Source organism: Phocoena phocoena, chromosome 8 (genome assembly GCF_963924675.1).
Source record: "Phocoena phocoena chromosome 8, mPhoPho1.1, whole genome shotgun sequence".
Classification (NCBI taxonomy): domain Eukaryota; kingdom Metazoa; phylum Chordata; class Mammalia; order Artiodactyla; family Phocoenidae; genus Phocoena; species Phocoena phocoena.
In genome coordinates this window covers 101643250-101668695 of record NC_089226.1, presented here as the reverse complement: position 1 = coordinate 101668695, position 25446 = coordinate 101643250, and the positions used below count along the sequence as shown (strand labels likewise).

Here is a 25446-nt window from a genome sequence, read left to right as displayed (position 1 = left end):
CTGTTATCAGCATTCCTATGGTGATATGTAAATGTTCTTTTTAGACTACAGATATAAGTTAAGCTCTTACAAGCTTAAGAAGGAGCCTAAACTATTTTTCCATTTTGATCATAAATATATGTAGTATATTCCAAGAAAAGTCTGAAAAGTGAAAATCAAAATTATATCATTTACATCATACAGGAAATGTAGATTTGGTAAAAATGAAGAAAACTATATTTTAAAGTGTAAAGGAAAGATTATGTGATTTCAACATTATATGCATAGTTTTCCAAAAGACAGATGTTATTACTGTTTAAACAGACCTCATATTCTTTTTTTTTGGCTGTACGTGAGCCTCTCCCGTTGCGGAGCACAGGCTCCGGACGTGCAGGCTCAGCGGCCGTGGCTCACGGGCCTAGCCGCTCTGTGGCATGTGGGATCTTCCCGGACCGGGGCACGAACCCGCGTCCCCTGCATTGGCAGGCGGACTCTCAACCACTGCGCCACCAGGGAAGCCCTGGACCTCATATTCTTATGTGCAGACCTTTAATTGTACAAAGCTTCTGTTCAGTCCTTTAGCCTTATTTGGGATTCATTTGAAGTAAGCTAGAGTAGAATAAATCTAGACTTTTGTTTTCTAGATTTATAATTTGTCGCAGAACATTCAGGAAGATGATCTTCAACAGCTACAGGTATATATTTCTCATTAAAATGTTAATATATCATTTAAAAGTTTTAAGACTGAGATAAGTTTTACAACTGAGTAGTTTCAGCCAAAGACTGAAACATGGAGGAAGGCTTGGGGTTCATGGTAATCCTGCATTCTGTATCTGTGGCTGGAGTGGTCAGGGAAGGCCTTAGTGAGTTGAGCTGGGAACCGGAAGAAAGTGGGTGGGTCAGTCCTGCAGATATATTGGGGGGAGGGGTGTGGGGAGTGGTGCAGGGGAGGGGGCAGCAGGAAGAAAGACCCTGAGGTGGAGTGTGCTTGGTGGGATCCAGGAACAGCAAGAAGGCCAGTGGGTGGGTTTGGAGGGTGAGACAGGAGAAGGCCAAGTGATGAAGTCAGAGAGGTGTTCAGCTTCCAGTGATGCCCTGCCTTTGTAAGGACTTAGGCTTTTCCTCTGGGTGAGACGGAAGCCATGTTTTGATCAGAGGAGTGATATTATTTGTCATATTATGAAAGGATCACCCTGGCTGTTGTGTTTAGAATAGATTTTTAGAGGCACAAGTGTGCATTCAGTGAGACTGGTTATGGAGCAATTGCAATAATTCAGGCGAGGTTAAATAAATTCAATTTATAAAATGCATAGGATCATGTGCCTGGAAAACAGTATGTGCTTGGTAACCGCTAGCCATTACTTATTACACCTATCACTGCTACTGTTATTAGTCATTGTCTCCTCTTCTCCATAGTAGCAGTTCGTTTTTGGGGGGCTGCTTTGGGTCTTTGTTGCTGTGTGCAGGCTTTCTCTAGTTGCGGCGAGTGGGGGCTACTCTTTGTTGCGGTGCGCGGGCTTCTCATTGCGGTGGCTTCTTTTGTTGCAGAGCACGGGCTCTAGGTGCATGTGCTTCAGTAGTTGTGGCGCACGGGCTTCGTTGCTCCACGGCATGTGGGATCTTCCCAGACCAGGGCTCGAACCTGTGTCCCCTGCATTGGCAGGCTGATTCTTAACCACTGCACCACCAGGGAAGCCCCGAGGGAGAAATTTTTAAAAATATATTTATTTGCTATTTGTTTGGCCGCATCAGGTCTTAATTGTGGCACGTGGGATGTTTTCTTGTGGCGCACGGGCCCTCTAGTTGTGGTGCGAGGGCTCCAGGGCGCGTGGGCTCTGTGGTTTGTGGCACGTGGGGTCTCTAGTTTAGGCACGCGGGCTTAGTTGCCCTGCGGCCTGTGGGATCTTAGTTCCCTGACCAAGGACCGAACTCACATTCCCTGCAGTGGAAGGCAGATTCTTAACCACTAGAGCACCAGGGAAGTCCCGAGGGAGAATTTTTTAACCAAGATGTCAAAGGTAGAAGACAAAAGAAAAAAAGTGGCTAGATTTGATTCCATGTAAATTACAAAAACAGGGTTCTGAACAGGAGTTCGTTACCTATTAAGTGCTGAGGGAGAGAGATGCCCAGGTATCAGAGGTCCCAGTCTGGGGGACTGGGAAAGGTTTCCTGGTGGAGGTACTCCCTTCACTCTGTGCCTTCTTCGTAGAGCCTAGAATTAAACTCTCTAAATAGGTAAGATGATATCTATCATTGTAATACTTTTTCTCCTTTTAAAAGTTAATAATGTATAATATTACTGATGAAATTAGAAATATTATCCTTTCAAAAAATAGGGCACTTTAGATAAGGCTGAAGTCCCCCTCTCCCCCTCCCCAGAGGTAACCACTATGCCTATCAGTTTTGAATGTATCCTTTCTATTCTTTTCCTGCGTTCTGTAAACAGGTATGTATCCCTATAGGAAATATATGACATGTGACGACAAGCCCTTATCCAAACGCTACATGTGTTTTGGAGTTCAAATTTTTTTGGATTTAAAATTTAAAAAAAAATTTTTAATTTCCTTATTTCATTGCACTGGGTCTTCGTTGTGGCACTTGGGATCTTGGTTGTGGCATGCGGTATCTTTAGTTGCAGCACGTGTGATCTTTAGTTGCAGCATGTGAGATCTTTTAGTTGTGGCATGTGGGCTCTTAGCTGCGGCATGCAGGATCTGGTTCCCTGACCAGGGATCGAATCCGGCCCCCCTGCACTGGGAGCACAGAGTCTTAACCGCAGGACCACCAGGGAAGTCCTGTTTTTGGATTTTAGATAAATAATATGGTGCATACATTATAGCATGATGTCTAGGATGGGAATGGGGATTTGATTAATACCTTCTAATTAAACACATTAATATTTCTGCAGTGAAATGTGTGACTAATTATATGAAATAGGATAAATTTAACCTGTTTAAGGCCTTACATCAGTTTAGGGCGGACTTTCCTCCAAATGAGTTTGCTGCTTAACTTGGGGTTTTAGAGCTTTTTGGATTTCAGAATTGCAGATAGGAAATCACGGTTGTATATAGTTTTATAGTGTGTGTGTGTCTTTTTTTATATATAGTATTTTAATTTACCAGGTACTTTTTTTTTAATAAATTAATTTTATTTATTTTTGGCTGCATTGGGTCTTCGTTGCTGTATGTGGGCTTTCTCTAGTTGCGGTGAGCGGGGGCTACTCTTCATTGCGGTGCACGGGCTTCTCATTGCAGTGGCTTCTCTTGTTGCAGAGCACGGGATCTAGGTGCACGGGCTTCAGTAGTTGTGGTGCATGGGCTCAGTAGTTGTGGCTCACGGGCTCTACAGTGTAGGCTTAGTAGTTGTGGCACACGGGCTTAGTTGCTCCACGGCATGTGGGATCTTCCCGGACCAGGGACCGTGTCCCCTGCATTGGCAGGCGGATTCTTAACTACTGCGCCACCAGGGAAAACTGTACTTTTTTAAAAAAACATTTTATTTATTTTTAACATGGTGATCTGTATTCATAGTTTAAAAGTCAGTAGTCTTGCAGTGTTCATAATGAGCATCCCTTCTACGTCCCATTCCCTTTCTCCAGAGGCAGCCACTTGTACTCCTTTTGGCTGTGTCTTCTGCCATTTGTGTCTACAGTTTTAAAGAACGTGCTTATATTGTTCCTTCTGGATTTAAAAGACTTAAGTATTATTTCTTATATAAAATTAGGATTTCTCTCTCTTTACAACTCTCCTACCCCTCACTCAGTTTCCTTCCTCTCATCTTCCCAGTAGTTAACGTTGCAATTTTTGGTTAAAAAAGTATTTGTATTTGCCTTATTATATGGATATATGTATATGTTCTTCATAACTGAGGTGTCTTATATCAGTCTTTTCATTAGTTTAGTGTTCTGTGCTTATCAGTAATGCGTCTGCAAAGGAGAGACTCAAAAAATGTCTCAGTCTGATCTTAATACTTTAGGTTCTGTTTTATTTTTCCTTGGGGAGGCATGACTTCTTGGCCTGTGTTTTCTTCCTTTAGTCTGGAGTGCTTCTTCTAGACCTGGGGCATAGCCGTCATCCTAGTAATTTATCTATTTATTACAATTATTTGTTTATTTATTTTGGCTGTGCCATATCTTAGTTGTGGCACGCGGGATCTTTGTCACGGCATGTGGACTTCTTTGTTGTGGCATGCAGAATCTTAGTTGCAGCTTGTGGACTTCTTAGTTGTGTAATGTGAACTCTTAGTTGTGGCACGCATGTGGGATCTAGTTCCCCGACCAGGGATTGAACATGGGTCCCCTGCATTGGGAGCATGGAGTCTTACCCACTGGACCACCAGGAAAGTCCCTATTTTCTTTCTTTTAATAAAAAATTATTTTTATTATTTTTGTGTGTGTGTGATAAAAACTTATAAAACTCTTAGCAACTTTCAAGTATCCAGTACAGTATTATTAAATACAGTTGACCCTTGAACAACATGGAGGGTTAATCTGCATATAACTTGGCATATTACCTTTAAGTTTCATCCATGTTGCCACAGATGACAAGGTTTCCTTCTTTTTAAAGACTGAAAAAAATTCCCTTGTGGTATATATAATCCATATATATGTGTATATATATGTATAATATATATAACATTTTTCTTATCTGTTCTTCCATTGACAGACACTTAGATTGTTAGATTGTTTCTGTATTTTAGCTATTGTGAATAATGCTCCTGTGAACATAGGAGTGCTGGTATCTATTTGAAATAATGGTTTTGTTTCCTTTGGATATATACCAAGAAGTTGGATTGCTGGATCATATGGTAGTTCTATTTTTAATTTCTTGAGGAACCTCCATACTGTTTTCTGTAGTGGCTGCACTAATATACATTCCCACCAAGAATGGACAAGGGGGCTCCCTTTTCTCCACATCCTCTCCAACACTTGTCTTTTTGATAATAGCCATTCTGACTGGTGTGAAGTGATAGCTCGTTGTGGGTTTGATTTGCATTTCCCTGATGATTAATTATGTTGAGCACCTTTTCATGTGTCTGTTGGCTACATGTATGTCTTCTTTGGGAAAATGTCTATTCATATCCTCTGCCTGTTTTTTAATTAGATTTTTTTGGGGGAGGCTGTTGTGTTGCGTAAGTTCTTTATATTTTGAATATTAACCTCTTATCTGACATATGATTTGGTAATATTTTCTCCCATTCAGTACATTGCCTTTTCATTTTGTTGATGGTTTCTTTTGCTGTGCAGAAGCTATTTAGTTTGATGTAGTTCACTTGTTTATTTTTGCTTTTGTCGCCTTTGCTTTTGGTGTCAAATCCAAAGATTGCCAAAACTTATGTCAAGGAACTTACCACCTATGTTTTCTTCTAGGAGTTTTATGGTCTCAGGTTTTACATTCAAGTCTTTGATCCATTTTGAGTGAATTTTTGTGTATGGTGTAATATAGTAGTCTAGTTACATTCTTTTGCATGTAGCTGTCCAGTTTTCTCAACACCGTTTATTGAAGAGACTGTCCTTTCCCCATTGTGTATTCTTGTCCCCCTTTTCCAAAATTAATTGACCATGTATATGAGGGTTTATTTCTGGGCTTTCTATTCTGTTCCGTTGATCTGTGTGTCTGTTTTTATATCAGTACTGTACTGTTTTGATTACTATAGTTTTGTAATATAGTTTGAAATCAGGGCTGGGCAATTTCTTTTTGATTCCTTTCTCAGTTGGATCCCATTTAATCTTTTGTTTATTCTGTCCATCATTGTATGCATTCTCCAGTAGCTTCCTGAGAAAGGCTGCATAGAAGATAACATTTTTGAGGTCTAATAAATCTGAGCATGTGTTAATTTTATCCTAGAATTATAGGAAATAATTTTGTTTTAGAATTGAAGGCATCGTTTCATTACTTTCCAGCTTCCAGTGTCTCTGCTGAAGTCCCACATCATCTGATTCCTTTGTATGTGACATTTTTGTTTCTGACGCTTTTAAGATCTTCTGATTCTTGGTATGAATTTTCGTGGTTATGTACCTTAGTGTGGGCTTTTTCTTCATTCTTGGTACACTCATATCCTCAGAAAGATAGACATTGCAACTGTTGCAACCAAGAAATAACAGGATGCTGGTATAAAGCAACCTTCAGAAAACCAGAAAGATCTCCTGGAAATTACAACTATGACAGCAAAAATGGAAAATTCAGTACAGGAGGAGTTAGAAGGTGAATTGGAGAAAATTCTCCTAACAGGTTGACTAAAAAGACAGAGAGTAGAAATCAGTAGCAGGGGAGGTAGTGGAGCATTGAGAGAAGAGAAGAGGAGAGGAGAGAGATAGAGTGGGGAGGAGAGAGAAGGGAAAGGGGAGGAAGAGAGGAGAGGGAGAGGTGGAGGAGAGGGAAAACGGAGGGCACTGAAAAATAGGAAAATTTGAGGATCAATTCAGGAGAGGCTTAACATGTTGGTAATCGATATTAGTAAAACAGAACACAGAAAATGGAGGAAAAGAAATTATAAAAGGATTAAGATGATGTTCTAGAATTGAAAGACATGAGTTTTTGTCTTCCTTGCTAGAAGCTTTTCTCAAAGGTGTGGTGGTCCCTGGTCATCAATTTTAAGAGCGAGCCACTAAAATACCAACTGGGAGCTTTTGGTAAGAGAGTGGGCCTCTTGTACTGGTTTGGATCACCAGTGAGATCATTGGGCAAGATTATTTAGTTATTTTGTTGCAGCCCCTAAATGTCAGTATTTGCAGACTATTATTCTTGGGTTGTCAGTTTCTCCAGAGACATCTTTAAACTCCTGCCTGGGTAGGTAAAGCTTGCTGTGGCTCCAGCAGGGTGAGAGGCCCAAGGAGCCTCACTACATGGCACATGTAGACTTGACTTAAGTAACTGTTTCCAGTAAGATAGGGGACTTACTCCCATCTTCAGCTGAGTTTGGTTTCAAAGTCTAAATGCTTTCTGGTTCACTTCCCATCTTCTGTGGGGGCAGGAAGGGGATTGGAGCAGGCGGAGGGAGCAGGATCTGGGAGTGTCGGTGATCCCTCCAAAGACTTGCAGCCATTTCCCAGCTCCCTCACGCCCTCCTTCAGGGTGAGGGTGCTTCTCATTTCTCAGCCTTTCAGGGATTCTGCTGAGAGACTCTGCTTGTCTCTTTCTGACCCTGCCTCACAGATTTCTTAGCAGGGCGGACAAAGCCAAAACCCGAGGCCGTTCTCATTTGTTTTTCTTCCAGAGTGTTTGTGACAACTTCTCTTTTTCATATCATTTGTGATCCTCTCTGTCCTGTGAGTTTACAATTTTTAAACTTCGTTTTGCTTTACTTTTTAGTGAGGCTTCATGAAGAAATAGAGGTAAATGTATGTGTAAACCCTGACTTTAAAGAATTCGTTCATTGGGTCATTTGAATGGCATGCATCCTACAGGCCCAGTACATGCTACTGTTGCTGCTGGAGGTCCCGTAGTGCACAGAACAGACAAACGTCCTTGCCGTCACAAAGTTTAAATGCTAGTAGTGAAGACAGACACTAATCAAGATAAATAAAGGTATATTATGTTAGGTAGTGAGACAGGTGAAGGAGAAAAATTTCACAAGGACGTGGGGTAGGAAATATTATGTGGAAAAGTAATCTTTTTAGGTAGATGGCCATGGGAGGCTTCATTGAGAAGCAGTCATTGGAGTAAAGACCTGAAGCAGTGAGGGGGCTGATTGTGCAGGTGTTTGGGGGAAGAACACTGCAGGCAGCAGGAGGAGTGAAAACAAAGGCCCTAAGGCAGCAGTGCGCCCTGCAGGTTTGAGGAACATCAAGGAGGGCCAGTGTGACTGGATCACAACTGTAAGGACTGGCTTTTATCCTGAATGAGGTTGGAGGGTTTTGAGCAGAGGTATGATGTGGTCTGACTAACGTTGTGTATGACAGAGCCACCGTGGCCGCTGTAGTGAGAAGAGTCTGGGGGGGCCAAGGGCTGACGCGGGAGAAACTATTGCAATATTGTAAGCCACATGGAAGTTGTGAGTGGTTGGATTTTGGGTTTGCTAATGAATTGGGATGAGGAATGTGAGAGAGAGGAATAGTCAAGATTATTTTTTATTTTAAGGTTCATGACTCCTGCGGGCTTTTGAAACTGTAGAATTTTGGTCTCAGATAAGTACTGTTCAGTCTGTTAAATGAATTATTTGCTGTAGAATAGCCATAGAAATACTTTATGTAATATTGCCTTACAAACCATAACTCTTCTTTTTAAAGCTCTTCACAGAATATGGTCGTCTGGCGATGGATGAAATTTTCCAAAAACCCTTCCAGGTAGAATATTAACTATAAATATTTAAGTCATATCTTTGTTTTAGTTCAGAGATGAGCAAACTACAATCCACAGGCCAGATCTGGCCAGCTGCCTGCTTTCATATGACCTGTGAGTTAGGAAAATTTTTTTTACATTTTTAAATGGTTGAAAAAAATCAAAAGAGGAATAATATTTCATGACATATGTAAGTTATTTGAAATTTAAATGTCAGTGTCCACAGTGAAAGTTTTATTGGAACACAGCTACTCTCATTTGTATTGTCCATGGCTGCTTCTTGCTACAGCAGCCTGAAATATTTACTCTGTGGCCCTTTACAGGAAGTTTGCTGACCCCTGCTTTAGCTAATTGTTTTATGAGGGTAAGAATGCATAGTAAACCTCAGTAAGATTAGAGGATCTCTAAGTATTATTGTTTTAGTTTTCTTTTCCTTCCTGACATTAAAAGTAGATCTCATTTTATGAGTAGCTAGTGCCTATGTTTTTCTTGTCCTCCATCATATTCCTCATACTTGCATTTCGAGCAGAGCCCCGAATTTAACATTTTCTCATCAGTCTCTTCCTATTAACCCATGAGAACAAAAATATCAGATGGGATATTGACCTCACATATGGTTTATACATGTTCTGCTAGTGTTTATAAGGTTTCTAAGACATTACAGAGTAGATAAATCCTTTAGCACATTTTCTTGCCCCCTTTGAAGAAGCTGGCATTATGCAAAGAAGTATTTGAATGGTTATTTTGAAAATACATTTATGCAGTATTATAATACATTCTGCTCTCTTTCTAAACAGACACTGATGTTTCTGGTTCGAGACTGGAGTTTCCCTTATGAATACAACTATGGACTACAGGGAGGAATGTCGTTTTTGGAAAAGCGTCTACAGGTAAGTAGAAATATAATCTGAGGAATTACCTGAAGTAGTGATAACTTTCTCATTTGCCTTTAGCTATTGTATTTAAAGCACATCATGGAAAATTACCTTGTGTGTTGAACACTCTGGAATATTAGCACACAATAATAATATTCATGGTAAGATTAGAGAACCCATGTATATAACTCACAGGGATTGGAGAGCAGAACCCCATGCAAAAGCCCAAGCTTTAATTGCAGTTTCCGTTTCACATTTTACACGTGGGTCCATATGTGCCTTTTGTTTCTGGTGTGGATGCAAACAGGCTTCAAAACACAGAAGTCAGGATTCCCTGGTGGCGCAGTGGTTGAGAATCCGCCTGCCAGTGCAGGGGACACGGGTTCGATCCCTGGTCCGGGAAGATCCCACATGCCGCGGAGCAGCTAAGCCCATGCACCACAACTACTGAGCCTACGCTTAGAGCCTACAAGCCACAACTAGTGAGCCCACGTGCCACAACTACTGAAGCCCGTGTGCCTAGAGCCCATGCTCTGCAACAAGAGAAGCCACCTCAATGAGAAGCCTGGGAACCGCAACGAAGAGTAACCCCCACTCGCCGCAACCAGAGAAAAAGCCCGCACTCAGCAACGAAGACCCAACGCAGTCAGAAACAATAAATAAATAAATAAAATAAAAATAATAAATAAACTTATAGAAAAAACAAAAACAAAAAAAACCACAGGAGGCCTCTGTCAATCACTGCTAATTGGTTAGACCCTGCTTCATGCCCACAAACCTTCCCTTATTCTTCCTAAGTCTTGTGCAATACTCTTTTTTAAGAAACTCTTTAGTTGCTGTTCTTTGATAGCTCTAGGAGCCAAGCCATGGTTAATCGATTTTATGCATTATTGCTTCTTAGGGTTCTGAGTTTTCTCATTGGAAAACACCTAGGCCACTACGATCCATTAGAATTGGGAAGTCTCTCCTTTGTCATATACTAGTGGTTGCTGGTGAGGAAAATCAAATGGTCTTTTGTAAATTGTCAGCCTTTATTGGCAGGTGAAAGAACATCAACATGAAGAAATTCAGAATGTCCGAAATCACATTCACTCGTGTTTCTCCAGCGTCACCTGTTTTCTGCTACCACATCCAGGGCTCCAGGTTGCCACAAGCCCTGACTTCGATGGCAAATTGAAAGGTGTGTTTTAAATGATGTTTATTTTATACATGTGATTTTATGTTTGGAATTAAATAGTGACCAGAAAATATCAATTGTGAATAGTAAATGCTAAGAGAAATAGTATGTTCTCTTAGAAAGAATAGTATTTAGAATCTAGTTCAGTTTTTGCTCTTGCCTTATTGTGACCATAGTTTCTCCATCTGAAATGGTTGTGCTAATACCCATTAATGATCTTTCTAAGGGAGACGTTACGATTACTGGTTTACAAGAGATAAAAGTGCTAAAAAAGGGAAAACTTATCATTAGCTCATTTTTATGATGTAAAATTAAATTCCCAAACAAAGGTAGCATGATGCATGGCATGGCTATTGTTTTCATCTTATTTGTGATTATAGCAAAACTTGATGCTGGTTCATGAGTTAATATCAGGAAGTGCTGACTAGACGGTAGCTTAGAGAAATCAGAGGTGGGACACTTGGGTTCCATTGTCTTATTTTTGTTCCTTTTTCACTGAGACCTTGAGTCATTTAATGGCTAGTCCTCAGTTTACATGTGTGTTAAACTAAGTGCTTTTGTTTATAAACTTTATCTGAGCTTCTTAGGTTCCGAGTAAAGTAGAAATAATAATAGCTGCCGATTTTAGAGGCCAGCTGTGTTCCCAACCGTCAGTCTCTCCAGGCTGCTCTGACAAAATACCATTGACTGGGTGGTTTATAAGCAACAGAAATTCATTTCTCACAGTTCTGGAGGCTGGAAATCCAAGATCCGAGTGCCAGCATGGTTGGGTGAGGGTTCTCTTTCTGGTGTTAAAGAGTTCTGATTGTAGCATCTCTTTCATAGGAGCACTAATCCCATTCTTGAGGGCTTCACCTTCGTGACCTAATCACCCCCCAAAGGCCCCACCTACTAATACCATCACCTTTAGGGGTTAGGATTTCAACCATATGAGTTTTAGGGGCACACAGACATTCAGACAATAGCACCAGCACTGTGCTCGTTACTTTTATACTTTATGTTCCCAGTAATTCCATGGAGTTGGTATTTCCTTTATCTTAAAAATGAAGAAGCTGGCTTAGGAAAGTTAAGTAACTTGCTCAAAGTACTCAGCTAGTAAGTAGTGGGGCAGAGATTCACATCCCCGTCCTTCTTGCCTCAAAGCCTTACTGTGCTAAACTAGAAGTTCTGTTATATTGGGGAAGTCATTTAGAGGATATATACTGTTTAGTTAGTAGGAGAACTTGCCTTTTGAAGTGGGAATTTTTCATAGCCTCATATTAAACGTAAAATGCATCTTTTTCAGTTTATTTGGCTCAGTTGGTTCAAGACAGTTAATATGCTTGTTCAACCTAAGATTTACATTCCAGCTGGTCTTAATATTGCAAAAGAAACCGAGTTTGAGAGACTTACCTTTACCTTCTATTTGTCACCTGTGTGATATTTGTATGTGGTTGGCAGCTTTCCTGAGCAGGAAACTTCCACAGCCTGTTGGTTGGCAATTCAGAAATCCGAGGTTGGAGCCTGGCTTTGGAGAGAAATCTGCTTAGGCAACACTTTGTGAGTTAGGTAGGAGAGAAAGTTGAGTGTGTAGGTGATGTGTTCTTTTAGGGTTATAACGTTCCATTATTAGACATACTTTTACCAGACCTAAGCTCTGGTTTGTTCATCACTGGTAGGGAAGATGTCCAGTGGAGTTCTTTTTTTTTTTAAGTACTTGATTTTCATTTGAATTAAAAATTTATTTATTCATTCATTCATTCATTCATGCTGCACCAGGTCTTAGTTGCAGCATGCGACTCTAGTTGTGGCATGCATGTGGGATCTAGTTCCCCAACCAGGGATCGAACCTGGGTCCCCTGCATTGGGAGTGCAGAGTCTTACCCATTGGGCCACCAGGGAAGGCCCCCAGTGGAATTCTCAACTGATGATGTTTAGGAGAGGGTGGGTTAGAATGACTCTTCATGCCTTTCCTCCTGTCTTAGGGTGGTCTCAGGTTATCGGGCATAAGCATGCAGAATGACATTCCTCTGTATTACTAAGCATTTAAATATTTCAGAACATTCTTTTTTTTCAAATTTATTTATTTATTTTTGGTTGTGTTGGGTCTTTGTTGCTGTGCGTGGGCTTTGTCTAGTTGCGGGGAGCGCGGGCTACTCCTTGTTGTGGTGCACGATCTTCTCACTGAGGTGGCTTCTCGTTGCAGAGCACAGGCTCTAGGCGCGCAGGCTTCAGTAGTTGCGGTGCGCAGGCTTCAGTAGTTGTGGCACGCAGGCTCAGTAGTTGTGGCTCACAGGCTCTGGAGTGCAGGCTCAGTAGTTGTGGCGCATGGGCTTGGTTGCTCTGCGGCATGTGGGTTCTTCCCAGATCAGGGATCAAACTCGTGTCCCTTGCATTGGCATGCGGATTCTCAACCACTGAGCCACCAGGGAAGCTCCCAGAACATTCTGTTTTAAAATTTATTTTTATCATGGTATTCCAGGAAATAGGAAGAGCTTTTTAAAGTTCTGTAACCCTAACTTTTGAAATTTTGTATTGCAATACAATATGTAACGCATATTGTAATACAATATGCATATTGTATTAGTGTCTTAGGACTGCTGTAACAAAGTGCCACAAACGGGGTGGCTTAAGAAAAGAAATTCATTCCCTAACAGCTCAGGAGACCAGAATTCCGAAAATAAGGTGTTGGCAGGGTAGATTCCTTCTGGAGGCTCTGAGGGGGAATCTGTCCTGTGTTTCTCTTGGTGGTTGCTGGCAATCCTTGGCATTCCTTGGCTTTTAGTTTCAGTATTCTGATTTCTGTCTCTGTGGTCACATGGCCACCTTCTGTCTGTGTTCTCTCTTCCTACAAGGACACTGCTCTTTGAATTTAGGTCCCACCCATATCCAGTATGATCTCAACTTAACTAATGACATCTGTAAAGACTCTATTTTTAAGTAAGGTCCCATTCTGAGATTCCAGTGGACATGCATTTTAAGGGGTGGACACTGCTCAACCCCATACACATATTTACAAATATGAAGGGTTTATTACTAAATATTAAGTGTGCTAAGTTTCATATTAGATTTATAAAACAGGGAATAAATTCTATATAAGCAAACTTTAGTCTATTATTATGTACTATTTGCTTCCCTCATGCATGATTGAACTATAAAACACATTTACAGGGTTAAAATTTTTCCTTTGCTACGTGAAAAGGCAAGTCCCAAAGGAAGAAATACAAATGATTAAGACATATTCATGAAAATATGTGTTGCATAACAGTAATCAAGAAAGTACAAATGTGTTGGTACACAGTCCTTATGTGACAGTATCAACATTTTAAACGTTCATGTCTTTTTTTTTTTTTTTTTTTTTTGCGGTATGCGGGCCTCTCACTGTTGTGGCCTCTCCCGTTGCGGGGCACAGGCTCCGGACGCGCAGACTCAGCGGCCATGGCTCACGGGCCCAGCCGCTCCGCGGCATGTGGGATCCTCCCGGTCCGGGGCACGAACCCGCGTCCCCTGCATCGGCAGGCGGACTCCCAACCACTGCGCCACCAGGGAAGCCCACGTTCATGTCTTTTGATCCACTATTTCACTTTTAGGAAATTACCCTAAGGGACTATCCATATGTAAGTAGATAAAAATATGTGGACAAGAATAATACTACTGTGGCATTATTATTATAATAGTGAATAATTGGAAACAACCCAAATATGTATTTTTGAGGAATTGGTTAAATTATGGTACATCACACAAAGGAATGAAAAGAAGTCATTTAAAAGGATAAGATAGATAAATGGATCTATCTGTATTTACATAGAAAGATATTCATGATACGTTATTAAATGTAAAAAGATTGCAGAGTAGCATATATTGTAAGATCCTAATTATTGAAAAATATGTACATATCAGGATGTTTTTAAAAGGAAAGGTTTGAAAAATAAAAATTTCCTTTTTTATTTCACTTTAAAAATATGTTAATATTAGTTTGCCCTGGGACTTTCCTGGCGGTACAGTGGTTGAGAATCTGCCTTTCAATGCAGGGGATGCGGGTTCGATCCCTGGTCAGGGAACTAAGATCCCACATGCTGCGGAGCAACTAAGCCCCTGTACCCCAGCTACTGAGCCTGCACGCCACAACTAGGGAGCCCATGCGCTACAGTGAAAGATCCCGTATGCTGCAACGAAGATCCTTCGTGCTGCAATTAAGACCCGAGCAGCCAAATAAATAAATAAATAGTAAATAAATTTTTAAAAAACCTTAGAAAAAAATATATTAGTTTGCACTTGTGTGTCTATTTAGGGAACTGTATAGTCATTAGGAGGATTGTTTATGAAGAATTCTTGCTAGCTCTGCAAAGATGTATGTACTTTTTAGCTTTGGAGTTGGGTAGTTTGTAATTTTAGGCAAGCTTTTTTTTTTTTTTTTTTTTTTTTTTAAGCGGTACGCGGGCCTCTTACTGTTGTGGCCTCACCCGTTGCGGAGCACAGGCTCAGCGGCCATGGCTCACGGGCCCAGCCGCTCCGCGGCATGCGGGATCTTCCCGGACCGGAGCACGAACCCGTGTCCCCTGCATCGGCAGGCGGACTCTCGACCACTGCGCCACCAGGGAAGCCCTAGGCAAGCTTTTAAACAAGATATTGAAGGGTTTTGAGTGAAGAGTAAATTTAGGGTGCTACATTGCAAATAGTAGGTGACTTGTGAATATTTGGCAAGTGCTTGATTGAGAACCACATAAACTTCATTGTGGGGGGGGATCTTTAAGTAGAGCTGATACATTTCTCAGAGCTAGAAAAATACCTAGACATTTCAATATATTTTCTCAAGTATATTCTTGTACAATGACTTGGTTGAGGTTCTGCAGCCCCGCCCCATATAACCTGGGCAAGACACCATCAGCCTAAGAATGTTTATGTTTAATCCAGAAGAGGATCTTCATGTAGTTTCTGTAGCACATTTAAATTGATTAAGAACTACATTCTGGGGCTTCCCTGGTGGCGCAGTGGTTGAGAGTCCGCCTGCCGATGATGCAGGGGACACGGGTTCATGCCCCGGTCCGGGAAGATCCCACATGCCGCGGAGTGGCTCTGTCCGTGAGCCATGGCCGCTGAGCCTGCGCGTCCAGAGTCTGTGCTCTGCTATGGGAGAGGCTACAACAGTGAGAGGCCCGTGTACCAAAAAAAAAAAGATTTCTGCAAATGTTCCCCTAAGTACTTTAAGGATTGTTTTAGTGGTTTCATTTTATTTTTAAAAGAATAACCATTTATTCAGAGGTGAACACCTGCCAGACAGTCTTAGTTTTGGTATAATCGGTGCTGAGCTGCTGTTCCTACAATAGTTAGCTAGGAGATGAGCTCATTTTTGAGACTCCTTTTCAACCGACACAGGATGACTGTCTTCACCATAAAGAAATCTGTCTTCCTTTTTACTAGAGAAGAGAGACCTAATACAGTAACTACTGAATTGTTTAGAAATTAAACAGAAGAGATTGTAGGGAGCAGTCTTCTTGGAGGCCATGAGATTCTGAGATTGTCTCAGTCGTGAGACAGTTCTTGCCTGTTCTGAGTCTAAAACTCATATTTTGGTACAGCCTTCATAGAAACATTAATAGCTGAGGGTCTATGAAATCTGGGTAAAAACATGGATAATACAGTCTGTGGTGTCTAGATCCTGCTGCGTCTTTTGTGAAATAATTGCTGAAGCTCTCATTCTTTCAGTGTGGTGAATATTGAAACCATAAAAAAATTTATTTTTCTGAATAGGTAATGCACTCACATGTTTAAAATCCCAGAAAAGATTAAGAAGTAAGTATTTAGTGAAAAGTCTCTCTTCCATTTTTGTAGGCTTCCAGAGTTTCTTTTAGTACATGCAAAGCAAATATAAATATACATGGGATAGCATTTTATGTACCCTATGTGTTTTTCACTCCAAGGTTATAAATAATTTGTCCCACTTTTTTTCTTGAAATTTTTCGGTTCCATTTTTCACATTATAATTTATGATACAGTTTGGATCCAGCTTATTTTCTGAATGGGCACCTATTTGTCTCAAAACTATTTGTTGAATAGTCCAACTTTCCCCCACTGGTTGAAATGTCACCTTTATCAAATGTTAAGCCACTAATCAATGTGTAATATAGAGATCAATCCCTTTTTAAAGTTGATATAGGCCATATTTTGGCGCCATCCTGAAAAAACTATAGAATTAAGAGTATTTAGATGGAGATTGGTACCCATTTACTTAGGTAGGACATTGAAAAACTTAAAAAATTTTTTGATGTCAAGAGACCTTATGATTGATTAGTTATTTAAGATGGGGTGGAAATCAGTGATTAGAAGTATATGTTACGGGCTTCCCTGGTAGCGCAGTGGTTGAGAGTCCGCCTGCCGATGCAGGGGACACGGGTTCGTGCCCCGGTCCGGGAAGATCCCACATGCCGCGGAGCAACTAAGCCCGTGCGCCACAACTACTGAGCCTGCGCTCTAGATCCTGCGAGCCACAACTACTGAGCCTGTGAGCCACAACTACTAAAGCCCGCGCCCAGAACCTGTGCTCTGCAACAAGAGAAGCCACTGCAATGAGAAGCCCACATACTGCAACGAAGAGTAACCCCCACTCTCTGAAACTAGAGAAAGCCCGTGCCCAGCAATGAAGACCCAGTGCAGCCTAAAATAAATAAATAAAATAAGTACATTTATTTTAAAAATTAAAAAAAGATATGAGCCTTGTTGGTTATGCATTGCAGGTATCTTCTCCCATCCTGTGTCTTGCCTTTTCTTTTTTTAGTAGTAGTGTCTTAGTTTTAATGTGGTCGAATTCATTCACCTTTGATTTTATATAGTGCTTTTTAAGTCTTGTTTTAGAAAATACTTTCCTTTCTCTACACACACACACATGCATACAAACACTCTTAAATTTTGTCTTTCATATTTGTGTTTAGTCGACTGGGAATCAATTTTTGTGTATGTGAGGTGGAGATCCGTTTTCTATTTTTGTACATAGATGCTAATACTTCTGATATCACTGATTGAATACTCTGTTTTCCGGTTATTTGCAATTTCTGTTATGTTTAAAAAAATCCTTTTATAAATGCATGGGTCAGATTCTAGGTTCTTAATTCTGTCCCACTGGTCATTTTGTCTAGCCCTGTGCCATTACTACATTATCATAATTAGTTATTTTATAATAAGAGTTGATATCTGGTATAACGATTCCCTCCCTTTTTTACCTGTAGTCATCTTCAGTAGTGTCTTAATTACTCTTTAGTCTTTGCTCTTCTGTGTAAGTTTTGGAATCAGTTTATCAGGTTTATTGATGTCCCTGTTTGGTTTTTGATTGGAATTGCATTGGATCTATAAATTGATCTGATGGCGATTGGCATGTATTTATGACAATGGGAAGGTATTCTTATCCTGAACAGAGTAATCTCTCTCCATTTATTTAGGTTTTTTAGTTTCACTTTATGAAGAATATAAAAACTTACTTGATTAAGGTCTTATACATATTTTGTTAGATTTATTTTAGAAGTTTCCTTAGAAGTTAGAAATCTTAAAAATTATTTTTCCTAATCATGCTGGTATGTTGAAATGCATTTGATTTTTCTATATGATAAATTCAGCAATCTTGCTAAACTCTCATTATTTCTAGTAGTATATTTGTAAATATTACGTATTATCTACGTAATTCATGGAGAATGGAGTTTTTGCTTTTTTCCACATCAGATTTTATATTTTTTATTTTTTTGCGGTACGCGGGCCTCTCACTGTTGTGGCCTCTCCCGTTGCGGAGCACAGGCTCCGGACGCGCAGGCTCAGCGGCCATGGCTCACGGGCCCAGCCGCTTCGCGGCATGTGGGATCCTCCCGGACCGGGGCACGAACCCGTGTCCCCTGCATCAGCAGGCAGACTCTCAACCACTGCGCCACCAGGGAAGCCCCTCTTGACCCGGGTTCATGCCCCGGTCTGGGAAGATCCCACATGCCGCGGAGTGGCTGGGCCCGTGAGCCATGGCCGCTGAGCCTGCGCGTCCGGAGCCTGTGCTCCGCAACGGGAGAGGCCACAACAGTGAGAGGCCTGTGTACCGCAAAAAAAAAAAAAAAAAAAAAAAAAAAAAAAAAAAGAATTTCTTTGTTCACTTTCTTGTCCTGCAGACCTTCCTTCTGGAAACATTTTCCTTCTTTCAGAAGGTCTTTGCCGTGTGACAATTTTACTGTTACGTGTGTTTTTCTTTCTATTTAACTTGCTTGTTATACGCTGTGGTTTCTGAAGCTGTGGATTCATGTACTTCATTAGTTCTAGAGAGTTCTCAGCCATCACCCCTTCTCTTATTGCCTCTGATTCACTCCCCTTCATCTCCCAGGACTCCTGTTAGACATATATTAAATAATCTTATTCTGTCTTCCATATCTTAATTTTCTTCTTTATTTCCCATCGTCATCTCTCTGTGCTGCTCCTTGGTACATTATTCAGATCTCTTTTCCTCCAGAGGAGATCTGTGTTTGCTCCTTTGGGGAGCTAAGGGCTTACCCGCCTGGGACCATTCCAGCTCCATTTCATGATCCAACTTAATTTAGGAGTTATTTTTGCCCAGAGTTTGTCACCACGTTGCAGTGAATGGCCTCAAATAAGCCACAGCTTCACATGTACTTAGCTCAGTGCTCTGGTTTCAGCTCACTGCCCACCTGCTCAGCCCCTTGCAGCTCTCTTTTACTTCCAAGTCTACACTGTAATGGAATATATTGTGTGCAGGATCTTGTTAGGAAGAAGGTTCCTTCAGATTCTCTAGTCTTTAGTACTGTCAGACGCAGAAGCTGCAAGATAGGGACTTCCCTGGTGGCGCAGTGGTTAAGAATCCGCCTGCCAATGCAGGGGACATGGGTTCAAGCCCTGGTCTGGGAAGATCCCACATGCTGCAGAGCAATTAAGCCCGTGCGCCACAACTACTGAGCCCGCATGCCACAACTACTGAAGCCCATGTGCCTAGAGCCCATGCTCCACAACAAGAGAAGCCACCGCAATGTGCACCGCAACGAAGAATAGCCCCTGCTTGCCTCAACTAGAGAAAGCCCAGGCAGCAATGAAGACCCAGTGCAGACAAAACATAAATAAATTAAATACAAAACAAAACAAAACTGCAAGATACTGTTTTTCACCAATCAAGTCAGTAAAAGTTTTAAAAACAATAAAAATCTCAGTGTGTTCAGAGTAGTAAACAAGTCTTCTCCTACATTGGTGACAGGGGTATAAATGGGTACAATCTTCTACAGAAGCAGTTTAGCAATATATAAGAGCCTTAAAAAGGAAGGAGGATATTTTAAATGTTAATTGTGATTGTCTGATGATGGGCTTTATATATGGTTGTTTTTTAAGTAGTTTTGAATGTTTTCCAGGAGTCTACATTGTTGTCACATACCTAGTAATTTCTCTTAGTTGACCCTATCATCTAAGGAGGTAAAAGTAACCTGAAGTTTTTTCTATGGAGATTTTTATGGCGATATTTGTAGTTGGAAAAATTTATAAACCACTTTTGTTTTATTCACTATGCTATCCCCAACTCTTACAGCAATGCCTGCCACAAAAGGGTGCCCCCAAACTGTTGAATGAATAAATAAGAATGTTTCAGTTTTGTAAACTTGGGTTATGGGCTGTTGAAAGAGTTCCCATCTTGATGTGGGTTCCCATCTACTTTCTTTTCAGTTGATAGTCTGAATTAGTTGGGAACCTAGGAAGAAGTTAGATCATATAAATCAGATTCCTTGCATTTTCATAGTTGGGCCAGCAAGTTCTCACTTTGAGGAAAGAGCTCTATTTAATGGCTCTCCTGAACCCTCTGTGAGAACTTGGTAGAAGCTGAAAAGAAGCTATCACCTTTCCTGAGATAGTAGCCTTTTCCCTTTGGGGTGGCCCAGAGGGCTTCTCTGAGGAGATAGTAGAAAATAAATATCATGGGGTCCAGGTGCTTTTATTTCCTTTAACATTAGAAAATGAACAAAAATAAAGCACGTCGGGCTTCCCTGGGGGCACAGTGGTTGAGTCTGCCTGCCGATGCAGGGGACAGGGGTTCGTGCCCTGGTCGGGGAAGATCCCACATGCCCCGGAGCGGCTGGGCCCGTGAGCCATGGCCGCTGAGCCTGCGCATCCGGGGCGTGTGCTCCACAACGGAAGAGGCCACAACAATGAGAGGCCCGCGTAAAACAAACAACAAAATAAAGCACGTGGATGAATAGTGAAATCTAATGGATTTAAGGGGGAGAGTGAGGGTACAGCAAAGGCCTGGCTTGGGAGAACCTGAGGGGTTGATACTTGATTTTCTGGAAGACCTGTTAATTCTTTAAAAAGTGAAATTTCTTGAAAGTCTAAGGGAGTAGACTGAATCTCCCAGAATGGAAAGCAGGGTAGGGATGTTCTGCATATTCTGTTCTGGACTAGAGAGGACTTAATACTGCAGAAGAGAAGGAGACAATACAGGTACATGAGAACAGAAACCCGCAAGCAATCTGGTCATTGTCAGAAAGTGTCAGACTCACAGTCTGGGACCCCCGCCCTCGCCCTTTAGCTGGCAAACGTTAGAGCAACTATTCTCCCCTTGGTTGAATAAATCTGTTGGGCTTATTGTTTCCTTTTTCTTGGTCCTGTGAACAGATATTGCCAGTGAATTCAAAGAGCAGTTACAGACACTGATACCATATGTATTAAACCCAGCTAACTTAATGGAAAAGGAGATCAACGGCTCGAAAGTCACCTGTCGGGGGCTATTGGAATATTTTAAGGTAAATGTGGGTTTTAATTATTAAAATGTTTGACCTTTGGTTAAACTGATCTAGGTTATAAACTAACTTGGTTTCAATATTTTAAAGCCTGGGGGAAAATTTCAAGGGGGAGATGGTGAGAGGCGTTTTGAGAGACTCCAGTGTCCTCCCAGGAGTGGGCCACTGGGTGGCAGTATCGGTCTAAGAACCAAATGGATGTTGTTTGCACTCTCTTAGAGGAGTAATTACTGTGGCTAAAGGAAGATTGTTCCTCAAGGAAGATGGTGTGGACAGGAGGTGGTTAGGAAGTTGCTGTGAGTAGGAGGAGACGGCACCTAGATGTGACATGACTACCTCAAGGCGGATGGTCCCTCTGCCCACAGGTAGTGGTGAGGCCAGTGTGCATGGGGAGCCTGGTGGGAGTCCTAGACTTGTGCTGCTTTGAGAATATTTTCAGTTAACTAAAAAATGCTAACATGCACTCAAAGGTGTGCTGTGTTTTTGCTAATTCCTGGGTGTTGATCTAGGTCTTTAGGAAAATGCAATTGTATGGTCACTGTTTATAAAAATCAAAGTCCAGTTAAATATGACAGAATGGCATTTTTCATAATTGTTTTTATGTTTATATTCTAAGGCATATATTAAAATTTACCAAGGAGAAGATCTGCCTCACCCCAAATCCATGCTTCAGGTAAGCAGTTCTTTGGCATCCTAAATGATATCCTTTGATTACTTGAATTGACCCGTATACAGTAAGCAGAGTCCTTTAAGAAGAGAATGCTGTTGGTCCCCCCCTTTTCATTATGCTGAGGTCCATTCATGTTTAGCACATTTTCCAGCAGTGTGACTCCCTTCCGGTTTTCTTGTCTGTATTCATGCTGGTGAAGTTAGAACAGAACGGCTTCTTGCTGGGCCTGGTCTTCCCCCAAAACATACTGTGGAAAACAGGTTAAACATACCCAGTTCTGTTAGACAAATCATTTTCCTGTTACCTGTTGTCTCTTTTCATAGAACATGTTCAACGTATCTAAATATTTCCTGTTAACTAATCAGGTTTTTAATTTGCAAATAGTTTTATTTCCAACATTTTGATGTTTCCAAGATGTCATCTTGTTAAAACATATAATTTCTGACTTTCATGTGCTGAAGATAAGGCTATTTATTGCCAAATCTTTATTTATTTATTTATTTACTTTTGGCTGCATTGGGTCTTCATTGCTGTGTGCGGGGCTGCATTGGGTCTTCATTGCTGTGTGCGGGGCTTTCTCTAGTTGCGGTGAGCAGGGGCTACTCTTCGTTGCGGTGCACGGGCTCCTCTTTGCACTGGCTTCTCTTGTGCAGCACGGGCTCTAGGCGCATGGGCTTCAGTAGTTGTGGTGCATGGGCTTAGTAGTTGTGGCTCATGGGCTGTAGAGTGCAGGCTCAGTAGTTGTGGCACATGGGCTTAGTTGCTCTGTGGCATGTGGGATCTTCCCACACCAGGGATCAAACCCGTGTCCCCTGCATTGGCAGGTGGATTCTTAACCACTGCGCCACCAGGGAAGCCCCAAATGTTTATTTCTTTAGTAGGATAACATTTTCACAAAGGGAGCTAGAGATCGGGATTGATGTTATAAAGATAAATTTTTCCTCTTCTTTTCTGAGTTACATCTATTTTTTAACACATAAAATCGAAGCAAAGGAAATACTTTCAGAGGTTTAATTTTATGCTAAAGTATGAGAACATTTTTTGTTCTCTCTCTTATTTATGAGAACATTTTTTGGCAAAAAATTTGGCAGAAAAGGTATATTTTAATTCATAAATTGGGCTATATGGAAAGCTGAAAAACAGAAGAATAATAAAGAGGGGGAATGGGGAATAGGGTGAGAGAAAATTTTTACTTGGTTATTTGTGGGAGAACATTAAAAGAGAAAGGATTTATGGTTTGTGCTTTCATTTCTTAAAAGGCCACTGCTGAAGCCAACAATTTAGCAGCTGCAGCCTCTGCCAAGGACATCTACTATAACAACATGGAAGAGGTAGGTGTGCTGGGCAGTTGTCTTATTCTGAAATACCTATAACTGGGCATGTTGCTGACTTCAGAAGTCCAAACTTGATCCCATTTAGTGTATCTTATGATGATGAGGCAACATTCAGGTCTTCTTGCTTATTGGGGCCTTTTAATTATGGCCCTTTCTAATAAGCAAGGCTTTCTTACAGTGTCACAGCTCTCACTAATCAATATCACCCTGGTTACTAAGTGTGCTTTTCTGAGGAATTGAAACCAGACCTCTATTGGTCTTGGTCATCATTTTAAAGTTAATTTCTAATATCTTAAAATATTCTAAGCTTTTCAGTGTTTTCACTTGTTTTATTTGGCATTTGTTTTTGAAGGGTTCTTCATCCTTCACATTGTGTCTTTATTCTTTTTAGGTTTCTGGGGGAGACAAACCTTATTTGTCTCCAGACATTCTAGAGGAGAAGCACTGTGAATTCAAAGAACTTGCTCTGGACCATTTTAAGAAGACAAAAAAGATGGGTGGGAAGGATTTTAGCCTTCGTTACCAGCAGGAGCTGGAGGAGGAGATCAAGGAACTGTATGAGAACTTCTGCAAGCACAATGGTAGCAAGAATGTCTTCAGCACCTTCCGAACCCCTGCAGTGCTCTTCGCAGGCATTGTGGCTTTGTACATAGCTTCAGGCCTCACTGGCGTTATTGGTCTTGAGGTGGTGGCCCAGCTGTTCAACTGTATGGTTGGCCTGCTGTTAATAGCGCTTCTCACCTGGGGGTACATCAGGTACTCTGGTCAGTACCGTGAGCTGGGCGGTGCTATCGACTCTGGTGCAGCATATGTATTGGAGCAGGTAAGTGGTGCCAGCTGAGCGGCTGACGCTTGATAATGGACAGTACTTGTGCTTATTGTAAAGTATCTCCGTTTGGAAGAGTTCAGTAGTGAAGGAAGGCATGAGAAACTTCCCCTGGCCATTTTTTTTTTTCTAACAGGCCTTACGTTTTATTATCCTTCTTTAGGATATTAATGTTTATTTGTAATATTTTGTTTCCACGCTTAAAAACTGCTCTTTAGTGCAAAAAAATTTCCAACTTACATATGTTGTGTCCTTCATGGGAAACTTTTAACTGCGTGTTCATCAGACTAATTCCTGTGTGAGTCTCTCCCCCATCCAAGGTTAGTTTGCTTCACTGAAAGTCACAAGCTTTGAAAAATATGAACTTAACAAACTGTTCTATTTTGAGACCTACTAATGGATGGCGTGTCTTTCACTTAAATCATTCAGTAAGCCATTGGCTTTTGACATTGACATGATCTCTAGGTTTATAGATCCTTGAGACTCAGCTTTCTCTTTCTGAGTAGCAGGAACATATCAGTTAAGTTAGAAGCCTGTGGTAAAGCCAGGAGAGCTGCCCACCCCTTACCTTCCATTCCAGTAAGGTAGCAGAGGCTCAGCTGATGGACTCTCTGGGGAGTTAGCAGCTGCCACAGGGCTCCCCGACCCCTGCATTTTCATTCCCTTATTTTCTATAACATAGTAACAATGTAGACAGAGATTTTCGAAAGTTTGTCTCCAATGGCTTACTCTTTTGATGCTGTGCTGTATTTTATTAACTGACATGTTGAATAAATGGACTTTTGCAGGCCACTTCTCACATTGGTAATTCCACTCAGGCTGCTGTGAGGGATGCAGTTGTTGGGAGACCATCCTTGGATAAAAAAGCTCAGTAGCATCTTAACAAGAGGATCCAACAAGACCCCAGCCAGCCCCTTCTGATTTCTGGGCTTCTGCCATGGCCACAGGTCCAGCTCCCAAGGAACGCAGACCTGGGGCCATCTGGAAAGAGCTGAAACACGGCACTAATAAATGAATAGACCTTTCCTGTGGTTTCAGATTCTTAAACACACTTCCATTTCTCTTGGAAGCATTTCTTTTCCTTGCTGGTATAGATCCAAGCCTATGTCTGTCTTCTTATTACTCTCTGCTTTGTGCACTTTATGGGGAAAAAGCTAAAAGAAAAAATGGAAATGCGGTTTTGTCCTTTATGTGCCATTTAGTGCCTTTTAAGGTTGAATCCATGCTTTTGAGGACATAATAGGGAAGGGATTGAGGATAACCACATGAAAGATGCTGTTTTGGTGAATTATCAGTTCTTTCGTACCTTACTCTTTTGAAAAGGATTTTTTTTTAAAGTTTACAAAACTTGCAAAAGCTTCAGAACTAAAGACTGACTAAAAATGATGCCATTACACTTTTAAAGTCTTATAATATTAGAGAATTGTTTTTGCCACATAGTATGGAAAAATTATATCGTATTTAACTCTACCGTACACTGAAATTTAAGGTCTGTTTCCTGACAGGCTGGCAGTTTTGTTAGAACATACTCTTTTTTTTTTTTTTTTTTTTGCCTTCGTTCATTCCTATAGCT

The 25446-nt window shown here is 41.1% G+C and overlaps 1 protein-coding gene across 1 annotated transcript in view; it reads left to right on the top strand.

Moving 5' to 3' along the window:
* The window catches only part of ATL3 (atlastin GTPase 3), a 45575-nt gene extending 20677 nt beyond the window's left edge, over positions 1 to 24898 (top strand). The window contains exons 5-13 of the mRNA XM_065883325.1: positions 624 to 674; positions 8207 to 8263; positions 9056 to 9148; positions 10175 to 10313; positions 20919 to 21046; positions 21660 to 21716; positions 22973 to 23044; positions 23439 to 23870; positions 24662 to 24898. Coding sequence (XP_065739397.1) covers positions 624 to 674; positions 8207 to 8263; positions 9056 to 9148; positions 10175 to 10313; positions 20919 to 21046; positions 21660 to 21716; positions 22973 to 23044; positions 23439 to 23870; positions 24662 to 24748 — 1116 coding nt within the window. The 3' untranslated portion in view covers positions 24749 to 24898. The remainder of the gene's footprint in view (positions 1 to 623; positions 675 to 8206; positions 8264 to 9055; positions 9149 to 10174; positions 10314 to 20918; positions 21047 to 21659; positions 21717 to 22972; positions 23045 to 23438; positions 23871 to 24661) is intronic.
* The last annotated feature ends 548 nt before the right edge of the window (positions 24899 to 25446 follow it).